Source organism: Carassius auratus, chromosome 50 (assembly GCF_003368295.1).
Source record: "Carassius auratus strain Wakin chromosome 50, ASM336829v1, whole genome shotgun sequence".
NCBI classification, from domain to species: domain Eukaryota; kingdom Metazoa; phylum Chordata; class Actinopteri; order Cypriniformes; family Cyprinidae; genus Carassius; species Carassius auratus.
The window spans coordinates 7,053,526-7,069,862 of NC_039292.1; the positions used below are offsets into that span (position 1 = coordinate 7,053,526).

The 16,337-nt window shown below is 37.6% G+C and overlaps 1 protein-coding gene across 1 annotated transcript in view; it reads right to left on the reverse strand.

Moving 5' to 3' along the window:
• Positions 1-732: 732 nt before the first annotated feature.
• LOC113066822 (A-kinase anchor protein 13-like) overlaps positions 733-16,337 on the reverse strand; it is an 84,998-nt gene continuing 69,393 nt past the window's right edge. Inside the window, 21 exon segments of the mRNA XM_026238868.1 lie at positions 733-3,087; positions 4,257-4,557; positions 5,431-5,552; positions 5,555-5,915; positions 6,243-6,293; positions 6,962-7,006; positions 8,070-8,140; positions 8,263-8,409; positions 10,152-10,334; positions 10,591-10,691; positions 11,100-11,281; positions 11,517-11,593; positions 12,375-12,626; positions 12,719-12,836; positions 12,998-13,123; positions 13,245-13,492; positions 13,636-13,782; positions 14,725-14,828; positions 15,041-15,191; positions 15,286-15,352; positions 15,606-15,673. Of these exon segments, the coding sequence (XP_026094653.1) occupies positions 3,029-3,087; positions 4,257-4,557; positions 5,431-5,552; positions 5,555-5,915; positions 6,243-6,293; positions 6,962-7,006; positions 8,070-8,140; positions 8,263-8,409; positions 10,152-10,334; positions 10,591-10,691; positions 11,100-11,281; positions 11,517-11,593; positions 12,375-12,626; positions 12,719-12,836; positions 12,998-13,123; positions 13,245-13,492; positions 13,636-13,782; positions 14,725-14,828; positions 15,041-15,191; positions 15,286-15,352; positions 15,606-15,673 (2,981 nt within the window). The 3' untranslated portion in view covers positions 733-3,028.

Here is a 16,337-nt window from a genome sequence, read left to right on the forward strand (position 1 = left end):
CAGGACAAATGGAGTCATGTTGGTGTCCGCCGCTGGGAAACCTTGCGCTAGACCAGACAGGAGGAAGAGAAAGTAGCAACAGGTGCTTCAGTCAAGCTTTGCTTCTGATTAGTTGGCTTTAGTCTGTTGTGATTTTAACAGTTCCTGTAGCTCAATTGGTAGAGCATTGCCTTATGAAGCACAAGGTTGTGGGTTTGATTCCCCGGGAATACATGATAGGTTAAAATTGAATAAAAGTGTCTGCTAAATGCATACATTTTAATTTAGATTTACCTTCTATTCAAATATTTTTGTTCTCAGCTTGTGGGAAAGCAGATTGGGATGAGTTTTGCTTCATCATGTGACTTTCTTACCACCACCTGTTTTGGTGGTTATCAGAGTATCACAAAGATACTAAACAGATTTCACAAGTTCAATAAAACTTCAAAATCCATAAACCCCAAAATGTTGCTACCATATACCATATTCAACCACAGCTGGCAGGTTTGTATGGGATTTTTTTTTTTTTTTGAGACAGTTGACCTCACTAACTGAAATCTGATATATCTGGAGCGCTAATATATATATATATATATATATATACATAAATACACATACATACACACACATATATGTATCTATCAAGTTGTACTATTTGAAATATATGTGATTTAAATTAATTATTTGTATCCATCATTGTATCTCTCACACTCTCTCTATATATAACCTGAGCAAAAAAATATGAACACAGGCTGATGTACAATAGTTATTTATTACTTTCTTTTACATTTTACATTTTTCACGTCTCCAACACAGAGAATGCCGATAAATAAAGCTAGTTATAAAAAGCTTTAAATCAAAGCACACCCACACACAAAAAAATCCATAATTAATGCTTTTGCTATTTTTTTTTTACATTACAGATATTTACAGTATTTGTGGTATTTTGCCCCTTTTTTGTACACAAAATTTTACAAGAAATTATGGTGCCTCTTGCAAACCACGGACCTCGATGTTGGTAGACGCCATGTTTAATTTTTCATGAATGAAAACGAGGCTGTGAGAGATATAAGCCCAGTGTAATTCTAACAAAACCTGGATTTGACTTTTTCATGCATTTTAAATGTGTCAGCAGAACAATCAATATAAATTGTGAACATTTTTAAATATAGCGTCCAATGCATGGTGCAGACTTATGTTTAATTTGAATTAACGGGATGATTTGGATTCTTCTTTGGTGCATTTCTTATACCAGTCAATATGAGTCAAATGAGCGAGAATACTTCCGACTAGCTTTAATTGTGCTAGTTATAATTCAACTTGAATTCTATGTTTCCCTGAAGGAAGATTTGGTGATAAAAGGGAACTGAAAAACCCTGCAGGATTTGGGGAATAGTTAAGGCTAGTTAAAGAACGTGAGCATCAGATTTCTCATTAGTCAATTATCCGACAAAAGAAGTTTCGTGGCGATTCAGGAGGGAGAAAGGAAACGAGAGCGGACACACCGCCCTCTATTGGTTAAGGCATTTCAGTTCTCCGTTTAGCTCCATAACACAACAGCACGCAGAATGTCCGCGTCAGCAGCTGTGGGAATATGCTGACGGATAATAAAAATCTCTCGGACGTATGAATAAGATCCCAAGAGGTCAGAGGGAACTGATCGATAAATGAATCATGAGGCATTAATCACTAATGTACTCGAGAGGCATGTAGAAGTTTAATGGCAAGAAAATAAAAACAGCAGTAAGCTTAAATTAACACTTTTTAACCCCTTTCTTAAAATATTTCCTTATGTTCAGCAGAACGTTTAGCCTGGCCAGCAGGCAAGGGCTTTTGACTGGCTAAAATCTAGTGATTAGAGGGGAAAAACCAGGCGTTTAATACACAAACACAGTGTATATTCATACTTACACCACATTGGCCTGTCATATCAACATTTCTGGCTTGAGCGCAGAACTGCGATACTTTGGGACTAATACAGCTTGAGTTTGTTAGCCTACATTAAGCCGAATCTCTCTCAGTTTGTGTTTAATAACTTTAAAAAGACAAAAATACTGCCGTCAAAACACCCGCTCTTTTGGTAGCTTAACGTGAAAGCTTGTGTTTGGTTGAACAATTTTACACAACATTCATATGGTACAGTAAAAGATGATCAAATAAAACCTTGCACGTACAAGAAAGGCCGTTTACCAGTTAAGTGGAGCTGATCGATTGTCTCGTTTTAAAGCCAGCCATCTTTCCCCCACTCTACGTGTGCATATAAAGTGCTAAGGATTAAAATTGCATTGAGGTTTAGAAGAAGAAAAAAACTTCTATGGGGTTTGTGAAGCCTTCAGAATCACAACAAAGTGAATTATGAATTTTCATTCTATCTTTCAGTCATTAAGGGATGGAAAAGTTCTTAAACAATTAATTACACTCTTTTGCACTTCCATTTCTGTGCTGCTCACTAAAATGTTTTTAAAAAAGCATCCCCTTCTATTCATAAAAAGTATTTTGTGACCTTTTTAAAAGAAATACAACTTTGGGACTGTATAGAAACCAAGTCTGGTCCAGAAGACTAATATATTGTTGAGGCACATTGTAACATGACAGGGATGAAAGAAAAAGGATGGAAATATATAGAAACGTAATCACTGCATTGCCAACTGCACTTTGAGTTCACTCACTAGTATCTTCATTAGTCAAATGTCCTTCAGAAAGTGACTTTTGAGGTCACTGGAAAGCCAGCTGTCTCTCAGCATGATGCCACTCGCTGTTATAAATCTCTTTTGATCTTCACAGGAAGTCTGTGTGTGAAGTGCCCACAGTGGGTTTATCGGACATTTACTGTTCCCCAGGCTCGTGCTCCAGGCCCCTGCTTGTGACCATGCAGAATGCTGGCCGCTGAAAATCAGGTCACAGGAAACAATCAGTTTATCTGTCCTGACACCCTTCGAGACCACAGGTGTGTGCTTCTAACTCTGGTTTATGAGTGAGTCCACAACCAGAGCCCAGCAGCCCTGCTTGGAGGCATTGTGGGATAGAGGCTGATAAAGAGGGGTCAGAATCAGCAGAAAAAGATCTCTCCGTCCGGGTTAGAGCTTGGAACCACAGCGCTCTGAGCATCTGCAAAGAAAGAAAAACTCATTTTACTTTCATACGTAATTGCAATACCAACATTAAATGGCATTTACAACACATTGAACTTACATGTGTCATTTCTAAGTGAAAACAATATTCAGTGCTATAATAATAGTGTGAGAGTTTATTTCATCTGTCAGGATCTGAACGGATTGTAAAAAGCTGATACTTATGGGAAAATGTAAAGTCAGCCAGCCATTATCATGAAACGACTGACTATACATCATCATGCTTAATTCATAACTGTTTCAAACATATAACTGGAGTACTTGACTAATGGCTTGACAGCACTGAATACTATTTTCATTACTAATGTAAAAAAGTGATATATATATATATGTATGTATGTATGTATGTATGTATGTGTATATATATATATATATATATATATATATATAAAAGATAAACCAAACAAACAATCTTTATCCCAAAAAAAAAAAAAAAAATTATAATATTATCTACATCAAATATTTGTCATACAAAAATAAAATCTGTAGAAAATAAATAAAAATAAAAGGATATATAAAATAAATAATCATACAAAAACATTAAGGTAAAATTAAATAAGCAAATATTAAAAGGAAAAATCAAATAAAGATATAAAATGAAATAAAAAAAGTAAAAAACTAATAAAATAATCTTCATGCAAAATAAAAAAAATCTATATAAATCGACATAAAATAATTAACCTTTTTATAAGAAAACTAAAAACTAATGTAAAGTTAAATAAGAAAATGTTAAAAGGAGAAATTAAACTAATTATCTCCATAAAAAAAAAAACTATTAAATTTTTAAGTACAACAAGAAAGAAAGAAACATTTGAAAAATAAATAAAATCTATTAAAACATAGCATTCCAAATGATAAACCAAAACTAAAACTAAATAAATTCATCAATATTAATTTAAATCAACCAATTAATTTGGGTTTGGGGTAATTTTAGTATTCAGTTAATTTTCAGTTTACCAATCAGAATCATGTACTACCGAGTAATAATTATATTATTTCTCGCCACCCATATGGCATTAAATCGTCAGAAAAGTAGTTTCAGAACCGGTCACTGAAATCAAGCATTTAATAGAATAACGTGCCCAATAAGACCAGGGATAAACTGAGAAGGTGAAGGATGTCAAATGTGATGAGGATCTACACTACCTGCAGTCTGGCTCTGCTGCCCTTTCCCCTTCTTCTTCTTCTTGTCCTTCTTCTCCTTGGGTTTGGCCAGCTGTAGCAGGCGGCTGGGGATCTGGCTCTGCGCCTCGCTGTTCTGGCCCTTCTGGCTTGAATTGGAGGAGAATGGATTGAGGTTCTTCCCTTTGCGTTTGGAGTCCATGCGGGACAGGAAGTCTCTGGTAGATGGAGACGAGGAGAGCTCCACCTCTGAGGGCTCGCGGTCCAATGACCCCGTGCTCTGGAACTTTGAGGAGTCCTCAGACGTTGTGGAAGGGGTCCGGTTCTTTAATTCCTGTAGATGATGGTGTAGAAATTACAATAAATGTGCAAACATTCTTTTAAAACGGTGTTGGGTAACCTTGAAAATTGTTTAGACATGACATCAAAACGCAAAATGAAAAACACAACCTTTTTTTTTAGCCAAAGGAGTTATTTCTGTGAGTGCTCTTAAGTTTCAAATCATTCTGAGTGTTAAGGAAAAAGCAACTACATTAAGGATGAAGATCGTATGTTAAAAACAAGATGAATATAATTACGTAATCGAATGAGCAGGCCTTTTGTTTTCATATTACAGAACAGTTATGTTATTTTGGGAGGAGGAATGGAAAAGATGAGTAATTTTCTCATTTAATCAACATTACATAGAGTGAGGGTACTGTACCATCCCAGAATAATCACATGCAGACGCATCTTCAACATATGTTCCTTTGAGATTATATAGAAAACTGAAAGATTCGGCAAAAGATTTGTTTACAGTTCTCGCTCTCATGTCATGCCAGATCCTCGTGACTTTCTTTCATGGAACGCAAAAGGACAAATTAAGATGGTGTGAGTCACTGTTTTCCATTTAACGAATGAAGACCAAAGCTTTAAAGCTTCAGAGTCTTCTGACGCAAAGGAATGATTCAGTTATGCATCAATTATCACTTTCTTGCATGAACATGCTAAAGCAACATTACGGCGCATTTCCAGTGAAGAATTATTCAAATTGAATTTTTTTCCTCACGAAAAGCTATTCAGAAATCTTACTGACTCCATGCTTTTGAACAGTAGAGTGGCCAGGGTATTCTTTAAAAACTGAAGAAGGTAAGTCAAGCAGGTTTGGAATAACACGAGGCAGATTACATAATATTTGTTTGGGTGAACTCTCCTTGACCTTGACCCTCACCTCTGTTTGTCCCATCAGCTCGGTCTCTCTCTGAACCTGCTCTCGTTCTCTCTCCAGTCTCTTCTGGCAGTCCCTGAGCCGCGCCAGGTCTCTCTGATACTCTTCTTTTTACTCTGCAGGTCTTGCTTCTCCTCTTCCAGCTCTTTCCATCTTCTCTGCACCTCTTCCTCTTGGGTCTGCAGCTGCGACTCCCTCTGGGCCAGGTCCCGCTCCCGCGCTTCCCACTCTCTTTCCCTGCGCCTCCTCTCCTCGGCGTGGGCAGCCTGCTGTTTTTGGAGGCTGGCGACTTCTTGCCGCTGCTTCTCCAGGCTCCGCTGTTTCTCCTGCTCGATTAGCGAGCTGGGCCGTGAAGAGGAGGAGGAAGAGGAGGAGTTGAGGGACGAGATGGAAGGGTAGCGTAAAGAGGGCTGGGGGCGTTCGTTGAGGACGTGCCGCTGGTCCTCGATGAAGGTGTCTTGCTGGATAACAACAGCCTATGTAGAGGGTGAGCAAAGAAGGCGGTTTTAAATGGCATGCAAACAAGAGAGAGGTAAAGCTGCTAAACCGCAAAGGCCTTGAAATGAGAATATTAATTTGCAAAACCAGATTTCAGGGGAAACGGGCCCATCTGGTGGCCATACAGCACCCGTCCTGGGAAAAGCAGACAATAACCCACTTAATAAACACAAATCTGTGCGCTCTGCTGCAAAATAAACCCATGCATTTGGAAATGTCATTTCCTTCTGTCGTGCTGCAGATGAGAGCTGCTGGCCTGAACAGCAGAGAGCGAGAAATAACGGGACAAAAAGAGAATGACTCACCTGTAATGTGTTCAGCAGGTCATGGAGCTGAGAGACGCTCTGAAGAACCTGCTGTGGGAGGATAAAAAAAGAGTGAAAAGAGAAAAATGATATCAACCACATCTCTAGAAGCTGAGACGACTTTTTTTGTCACTTTATATTTTAACTTTTTATAAATAATTTCATCTGTAAATAACAATTCTACTATAATAATAATAATAACAACAGATTATAAATATTTTAAATTATCTCTAAAATATTTATAATAGTGTTATGCCAACACGTGTTGTGTTATATGCATTTACACAATTATAGAAAATATATATACTCTACTTTCATTAATACAATAAAAAAATACATATAATAATAATATAATTATATCATTTAACACATTAAACCATTTATATATTTTTTTATATTTTAATATATTCATATTTAATAAATTAAAAATCCTAAAAAAATCCATTGAAAATCCTAAAATAAATTAGTAAATTTTTATGATTTTTCTTTTAATAAATGCAGTGTGTGTGTGTGTGAATTACTGATATAGATAGATTCAGAAATAATACAATCATAACTCAAACCCATGTTGCACGTGTTAACCACTAAACCACAGCTCATTGGAAATCTTCCCAATTATAAATTGTAAATAAAGTTAGGGTGTCTGGTCATGCTACTGAAAGCAATTCCCCTTTGACCTTTGAATCTGTTCTGAGCTGTGTCTTAACAGAAAAACGTACCTCGTTGTTCCTCTTGAGTAGGAGCAGGGGGTTTGTGTTGCTTGCCTGTGGGAGAGAGAGGCAGTCACATGGTCAGTGCACTGGGTAAGAGCTACCGTACATAAATCAATAATTAGCCATCCATGTGTTCTTCGACAGGGTACCGGAGGACCTGCCGGAAATAAGAAGCTGTGATGACAGGTCGCATTACTCTGATGCTGTACAGCAGAGGACAGTCTTAATGTGTCCTCACTATCAAGTTACTATACAGTTATGTTCTGTGATGAGAGTGTGTGTAAACTTCCAGTTCACTTCGGGTAATGATTACTACAGCAGACATATATCCTGATGCTCAGCACTTAATGCTTTGAGCATATGGTGACACACTGATGACTAATGAATTAGATGGTAATGGGAACACATCTTAGAACAGCACTTGTAATAAAGAGTAAACAAAAGATTTTTAATAATGTACTCATAAAATATGCATATACAACAAATGCATTTCTCATAAAATATTAAACATTCCAAAAATAAATAAATAAATAATATATATATATGTGTGTGTGTGTGTGTGTGTGTATCAACTTGAGCAGTTCAGCAATCTGTACTGTTAATTTGCTGATTTGTTTAGTGGACTAGAAATAATACAGAATCTTAAATATTTCCTAATCTTATGACATTACAATGTTTCTTTTTTGTTTTTTTAATGTCCAGATTACAATTACACATCTGCAATAATGTTAACTAACTTTATCTTTATATCGCATATTGAATCCAATTTTTTTTACGTATACACAAAATAAAACAAATTAAATAATTGAAAATGTAAAAAATATTGTTTTCAACCTTTGATTTATATAATCTATTAATTATATATACTGTGTGTGTATATATATATATATATATATATATACACACACACACACATTAAATAGAGAGAGAGATTCTAAAAAAGTTATTAAAATTATAATTAGTTTTTCCTTTGTTCAGCTCATGGAGAAACCATGCTATTTTCACTTCAATTGCCTCTTTTGCTAGTGTTTTTCATGCAGCAATTTTCTCTGCCAAAAAATATTTTTTCCCATCATGATCTTTCTGATAAACATAAATTTTGACCCGTTTGTACCTTCTTCAGAACGCTGTCTGACTCAGTCCTGCGGAGCTCTGCGGAGTCTTCCGTCTCCTCTCTGTCTCCATCTGCAGGAGATCAAACACAATCAGACTCACCTGGAACAAACACCCACGCACACGTGTGCCATCACAAAAACCCTCTCACGCACACTCCCACGTTCACACACACACGTGGAAAACACGCCCACCTTTACTCTTTGAGATGTTCATCTGGTGACTATCAAAGCCTCCGAAGGTTTCCGCCCGTCGTGGCAAAGTCACGGGCCCCGCCGCACATACGCCATCCTGCACTGCTCCTCCTAGACTGTCGTTTACCAGAACCTGTAATGTCTCAACTACACAAACACACAGAAATTAAACATGGAAAGTGGCAATTAATGCAAGTAAACACTAAATGGTAGATCAAATGTCAAAAACCATGTCTAGGCCATATTTAACTCCAGAACCAAGAAACAGAAACAATTATATTTTGAATAAAATAAATAATATAAAAAAATACAAAAACACTTTTGATTTAAAAATAACTTTTTCTTTTGCATTTTTGTGAGAACTGATGTTTATAGAAAAATCAAACACAATACAACAGCTCCCTAAAGTCTAAAAGTGGACAGTAATCAATACTCTTTCCTGTTCTTGACCTGCAACCTGAAAGCAATCCATTATCTGTCAGCTTTACCTATCGATTCTGCCCATGTACTGCATGAATCTATCACTCCCACGTTCAAAGCCAACGTGTCTTATCAGCACTTTCAAGATCTTTCTTACTAGGCACATTCTAAAATGCTATTCTGGAATATAATTTACTCAATTTTCATTAGCGTTTTGTCACTTTCAATGGAAGCAAGTTTCAGAGTCATTTAGAGTAGTTTTAGAGTTTTTTGTTAAAGCACCTTCATAAATTCTTTCTAATAGGTGAAGCATGTAATTTCTGTCCCTAACAGCAATTTTGTTTTCAAACAGGTTTCCACAAACACTTCCCCAGCTGCTATTGGTCAGTAAACACATAGCCCCACCCCCAACTCATGCCATTGGCTGTGCCATTGTTGCTATGCTATGCTGGTCGGATGTACAAAACAAACAGCATTGTTGTGATAGCACCACAGAGCTAAATTGTTTACAATATTTGGGGGCATAAACCTAGAATCGATCACTTATAGGTGCCTCTGCACATTGATTAAAAATTAAATAAAGATAAAATAACATCAAAATATATAAAATACAGATTTTCCCCATACTCCGTCTACCACTACCAGTATTTAGCATCCATCTGTATTTTAATAATAAAAAAAAAAACGTTTACTAGCTGCCATGTGTTTATAAGACGACAACAGTGTTTTTCCAAGTTATAGACCAACGCTACTTTTGCGTCATCGAATGGTAACGCCCCTTTTTGGGGGAAAACAAATGGATTCCTGATACAGAACTCGCTCTAGGGACCTTTTGTTTTTCATTGTTTCTGATGTGTACAGGCCTGACAGACACAATTACAAACAGATATTGTATAATATTTATATTGTTTAGTCCTAGCCTGCGAATATTTGAAACTTAAAATCAGTTAACAGCCAAGGTAGCGTGCCTAATGAGAGCTAACGTCAATCATGTAGCTACTAGCAGCTTCGTATTTCTAACTACAACAAAACTGTCAATAGCTTAAATCAAGTGAAATATGATCCAAGTAAACCACCGACTCCTCTTGACATGGCCTCATCGTCTAGTTTATCATACTGTGAGTGTGTTAATGACAAAAAATAGGCTACTTGGTGATTCCACGAGATAATGGTAACGTTTGATGTCCATATTTGGCCATTGCGTGGGGTTATTAATCCAGTTTTTGACCATTTCAAAGGGAAACCTCTGTAAACTCCGTATCCAGTAGCTTTTTTAATACCTCTCAAGGTCCTCGGCCCACAAAGAGAGTGTGTATGTTTCTGCCATTTTTGCTATCAAGAAATTAGAGCGAGTTCTGTATCAGGGGAATCCGTTTGTTTTCCCCCAAAAAGGGGCGTTAACCGTCGATGACACAAAAGTAGCGTTGGTCTATATAATAAGAATTCTATAACTGTACTAGTAATCTCACCTTCCTTTAGAGCCTCTTTCATGATTGGCTGCCCTTTGGTGATGTCATCGGGCGTGGCCCTGAAGAGCATTCTGCTGCGAAGGCTGGTCTCGTCTGGTACGCCACAGTCACACATGTCCCTGAACAACTTCACTTTCTCCTCCAGTAAAGTCAAGATCTGCTCATCCCTCTTGTGCAGTTGATCTGTAAAGATAGATGTTAATTTCATGGCAGGCGACCCAAGATTCATTTAATTCATTTTAGCAGTATTTATCCACCTTTTAACCACAACTCTTCATGGGTTTTCAGTCATTCTAGTCACTAAAATAATTTTAGACATACTGTACTCATTAATTTCAAGTGAACTTAAGACTTTAAATTGTGTTTAGTTTTTCTCTAAACACAAACAAACCATATCTACGTCATTTTAAGCTAGAAAATGAAAGATGGATTTCTGCACCTCTCAACTCCTTGACTTTGATTTCTTGAAGTCTTCGGTCCTCTTCGTTTTCACTAGGCACACCTTCATCATCATCTCGCTCCCTGGAGGAAATCGAAAGTCTGTAAAGAAAGACTACCAACTCTCACAAATTGTGATGTTTAAAGTTAAGTTTTTTTCAATTTAGTTAAGCTGACAGTTATTTTTACTTATTATTTATGCTATTTTATCAAGATAAATTAAAATCAAAAACACTGAAAAACATTGGAATACATATTATTAAAATAATACTGTATATTCATTTAAAAACTTGCTAAAGATTACAATTTACAGTGTTATTTTTAGTTATTATTAATAATATTCTAGTTATTTTTATGCTAGTTTATTTTGAGTGTAAGATTACAGAAAAGGCAATCTAAATGTAAAAATAGTCAACATAAGATGTATAATTAAATATTCAATAATTGCCGAGTTATCGGTTCCTGACCGATATATTGTATATAAAATGTGAACCAGATTCAGAGACTAACATTGACCGCATGGCCTCCTGAATGAGCTGCATCCATGTGTTCCTCTCCTCCTTAGAGCTGGCGTACACTTCTACCATCTCAGGCTTCTCAATGCCGGCCGTGATCAGGAACAGTCCTTTCTCCTCATTGGCTACTTCCCTCACAATGAGTTTCTGCAGAGAGATGACAGTGGAGCGCTGGTCCTGAGAGTGGAGAACAAGAAGATGAGATGGGACTAGGAAATGATGGGGCGAGGTCACATGATTAGAAAGTGCCAAAGACCTTCATATTCCAATGTTCCTATTAAAACCAGCACTGATAAGAGTGCCAGAGACATTACACAACACTAGATTCCAGAATCCAAATGAGATCGTGTAAACATATTTCTGAGGAATGCTGTTCTGGGAATCACAGGCAGAGTTGTAATGATAAACATACCAAGGATGCGAATATGTACTTCTGATCTTTCTCCTGTAGGAACACAATCACATCCCTCAGCAGCAGAGCCTGGACATCTGGAGAAGAACATCAGACAGATTAAAAAACAGGCACAATTTTAAGGTGTTGTGGGTGACTTCCATGTCATTTTTCTGCATATGCTCATCAGTTTAGCTTGTTGTCTTTGTTTAGCTGTTGCTAAAGTGTTGTGGGTGGTTGCCAGGGTGTTGCTATGCAGTTGCTATAAAGTTATTAAGGTGTTCGAAGTGTCTTTTCCACATTGTTGTTATGTGGTTGGTAGGGTGTTGCGATGCGGTTGGGAATGTGCTCTGAGAGTCTTTTTTACATGTTGTTGTTACGTGGTTGCTAGGGTGTTGCAGGTGGTTGCCATGGTGTTGCCAAGGTGATCAGAGTACCGTATTTTTCGGACTATAAGTCGCACCTGAGTATAAGTCGCATCAGTCCAAAAATACGTCATGATGAGCAAAAAAACATATATAAGTCGCACCAGACTATAAGTTTCAATTATTTAGAACCAAGAACCAAGAGAAAAAAATTATCGTCTACAGCCGCGAGAGGGCGCTATATGCTATATCGCGGCTGTAGATGGTAATGTCTTCTGTTAGTTCATTTCTCTTGGTTCATGTAAAATTAATTTTGATAAATAAGTCGCACCTGACTATAAGTCGCAGGACCAGCCAAACTATGAAAAAAAGTGCGACTTATAGTCCGGAAAATACGGTAGGTTTTATTTTGTTGTTGCGGTTATGTGATTGCTAATGGGTGCTTAGATCTTGTGTATTTTTTTTTTTTTTACTTTTTATCTGCTGATATATAACACATTGCACTTGTTCTCACCCTTGAGTCTGCCTGCTGTGTTCTTGAGCTGTAGTGGTCCATCGTGAATTAACTTCCGCCCACGTAACAGATCCTCTCTGGCAAACATCTGCCCGCTTTTCATCCTCATGATGGATTTGCTGTCTGTCCGGCTGTACACTTCCCTTAGCCTCTTTTTCTTCTCATGCTCGTTTACTTTATTGTCCACGGCGGCAATCACCTCCTTCACCAACTTCAGACCTTGGGTTACATCTGCATGGTCTTCCTCATTTTCTGCCATGAAATATTTTGAATATTACCTGGAGCGCCAACAGATAAATTCAAGGGTACTGGCATAGCGTGACTAGAATACTAAATAGTTGTACCTTTCGTGTGCTGCAGTATTCTCTGTAGTAAGACGGGATACTTTGTTATCCGTTGTGTGACTAACAATATACACTCAGGAATGCCTAGCCGTCGGACAACAGAGCTGCTCATCTTTTTCTGGAAAACAGAAACAGATGTGAAACATGGGACTGGTTCCATTTTAGAGTCTTAAGCAGGAAACAAAACGAGGTAAAGAATAAACACTTTAGGCTTCTTTTACAAACTAACACTTTTTACCGTGTGAAATGTGTGAAGGCAAAATAATTTGAGATGGCTACCTTGATGAAAGCTTGAAACCGTTTGTCTTTGGTTAGAAACTCCTTGTAGAAGTTCACAGCTTCATTGTGTCTGCTGCAGAACTTCCCATAGACCTTCTTCATTCTCTCGCCACTGGATCCTGAGAACTAGAAAGGAATAAATAGTGGAAAAAGTTTATTAAATGCTCAAGACATTACAAATCAACTAATTTCTACAAGTCTAGAGGCATTTTTTCAATGTTCCATCACAAGTTTGAGCCTAATTTACCTGAGAGATGAGCACGTCCCCAATCTTTCGGATGACAAAGCCACCTTCTTCCTGGCTCCCTGACTCTTTCTTCCTTTCGAGCAGCTGTGAGAAGAACTGTGTGTGCAAGTCCAGAACGTCATCTAACATGGGGAACATCTTCTCCACAGTGTGGACCTCCAGTTGAACCTCTCTCAGTAGTCCTTTACTGTAAACATCAGCCATGATCTTCAAGGTCCTCACATGGTGCATTTCGGTCTGGATGAGTTCTAATAATGAAACAAGGCAGAAACTTCATCACATGACATTACAACTGTGTCACTGACCTCACTCAACAGTTTCAATACTTTTTTTTCACTAAGTCTGAAAATGAAAGCAGAAGCTTCTTTGGAACGTCTGGTGTGACTCTTACCGTAAATGACATCTTGCCTCTTAATAACATCCTTTTTAAGCTGTTTCATGAGTTTCTTGTCCACCGTAAAGCTCCAAGAATCTGCTTCCAGCTCTTTGGCATCAGCTTCAAATTCTCCCATCAGATGACTATCCATCATCTCTGTACCTGCCATACACATAAACCAACTAGAATGATGCCGTTTTCTAGACTATATACACTTAGTTCCGTTTATATACAGTGAATGTCAATCGATCGTAATGATTTGGCTATATTACCTGTTATACGATTTTAGTAATGTTTCGGAAGAAGGCTATTATGCTTAACTGGCTGCATTTATTTGATAAAAATACAGTAAAAACCGTTAAGTTGTAAAATACTTCTGCAATTTAAAATAGCCTTTTTTCCCCCAATTTTATTGAAACTATAATTTAGGGCCGTTACATAGTCAACGCATCTGTACGCATACGCTTCCCCGAGTCTACGCATCGTTACGCTTCGGCCGCCATTATGCGTCGGTGCGTAGCCAAATGTGCCGTCCTAGTTTTTGATATGCGACAAGCCGATGCACGCAATACTATGCGTTGTCGGTGGGGGCGACATTGCAAGTATTGTACATTAATTCAAATATAGTGTGTTTACAGAAGAAGAAGGTTTGAATACAATGGCGGGCGAAGAGGAAAAATTATGCGAACTTATACGTATTCATCCAATGTGAAATCAGCAAAAGAATACACTCCTCTTCAGTTGCCATTGTGATCTGAATATCACGCGACCCAAATCTACTAATAATCACCCGACTCTACTACCCCCTGTTGCGTGAGCGGTGTATTGCAAACAAGCATCGCCCGTGACGCTTGCGTCCACTGTTTAGACTATGAAAGGGAGCGCGTCGCTCGCGTTGCTTGCTCGCGTTGACTATGTAACGGCCCTTAGCCTGTGATGGCAAAGTCGCAATGTTGAAAACAGTAATATATTTACAATTTGCAAACAATTTAATCATTTAATTATAATGAAAAGCAACACTGTAAATAATAAATAAAATCTTCATGACATGTTTGGACTTGTATTTTATTGGTAATGAATTAATTATGAGATGAAGAGACGTACCTTCATCCGTAAGAGATTCTGTGGACTCGCTGACTTTACTGGTCTTGTGAAGAGAGTCGGTCGACTGGGACAGAAACTTCTTTAGAGGATGTTCTTCTATTTGTCTGAATGTGCAAAGAGCAGAAGATCTGTTACATTCTCTGTTTTAATGCCTTACTGATTTTATAAAACTGTCCCCTGTAAATCAACCTCTAAATATTAAATGGAACAGTAAAGAATAAACTAAAATAGTGTCAGAAATCTTGCCAAGACATTCAGTGAAGCAAAACTGTGATTTTAAGAGCAAGTAAAATATTAAATCTGCATTGGCACTGACCCTGCGATGTTATTAATGGACATGCTCTTGGACAGCGGGTTGCTGTTGAAAGACATCATACTGCTGGGGCTTTTCCGGGGAGGGGCGAGAGGAGCGCGTTGATCTTCGGCAACAGAGAAGGTGGACCACGGACGATCCCGTGCTGGGAGAGCTAAACATATTAACAAGTTTACATGGTCAGATTTTTTAAATAAAGCAGAAATACAAAAAACATGAGGAAATACATGATTATATGAGGTCTTTACTTTTACTTCTAAGCGTGACACCAGGCATCGAGGCAGAATCTGGAACAGTCTGCTGCTGTTTTTGCTGCTGAAAGAAATATGTGTTATCTTTATAGATCATTATTATGATTTTAAAAGAAGAGTTTGACTGCAGCAAACAGGTTTGGAAAAGTACATTTGGACAGAATCTTCAATCTGGGGTAAACTTTGCTTTTTTACTTGTATTAGTCCTACAGCTCTGGTCATAAAACTGACAATGATTAGCAAAGGAACCTATGAAATGAGCAAAATTACTGTTTATGACAGTCATATGAGAACCGGTATAAAAGACAGTTGATTACCTTCATTTTGACCTTGGCACAAACAGGAAGACTCTCTCTGCAGCCTTTGTGGACTTGTGCATTGCAATCTGAAAACAAATAACCAAACACAAACCGTACGGTCAGTAAATGCACAGGCCTTTATCCATCGTTCTCTCTCTAAGCAGATAGAATAAGCCTGAAGCTGGAAAAAACAGCAGTAAATCTGGAAGACAAGCGGTACTGAACAAACACTGTGCCGTTTGCTGCTTCTCCGTTTTGAGGAGAGAGTGCGATTAGCCGGACTCCACCTCTGCTACACAGCTGATGTTAACCACAAATTTAAATACAAACACTCTGGGTGAATCATTACTAGTCATGAACATTTAAAGATTTCATGCATACGCGCCAAGTCAGTGTTTCTACTCGTTTTCTCAATGAAAACAAGCTAAAATTGTGAATTTCAGAAGATACATAAAAAATAAAAATAAATAGATGGGGTGAAATAAAAATTCAGACACAATATACACATAAATGTATGAAATAATCGATTGGTTATTTCAAATGTACATCCACTGATGTTATGCATATTTGCTGTTAATAAAACAACCAAAAAGGCTGACTTTAATGCTGATTTCAGTCAAAACATACCTGCACAGATGGTGCTTTTGCCTTTCTCTGTCAGTGTACTTTGCACCTCATGACCACAAAACTACAGCATTGGTAGACACACCGAAAGAAAGATTTATAAAAACGAAACCACGCACAGCAATC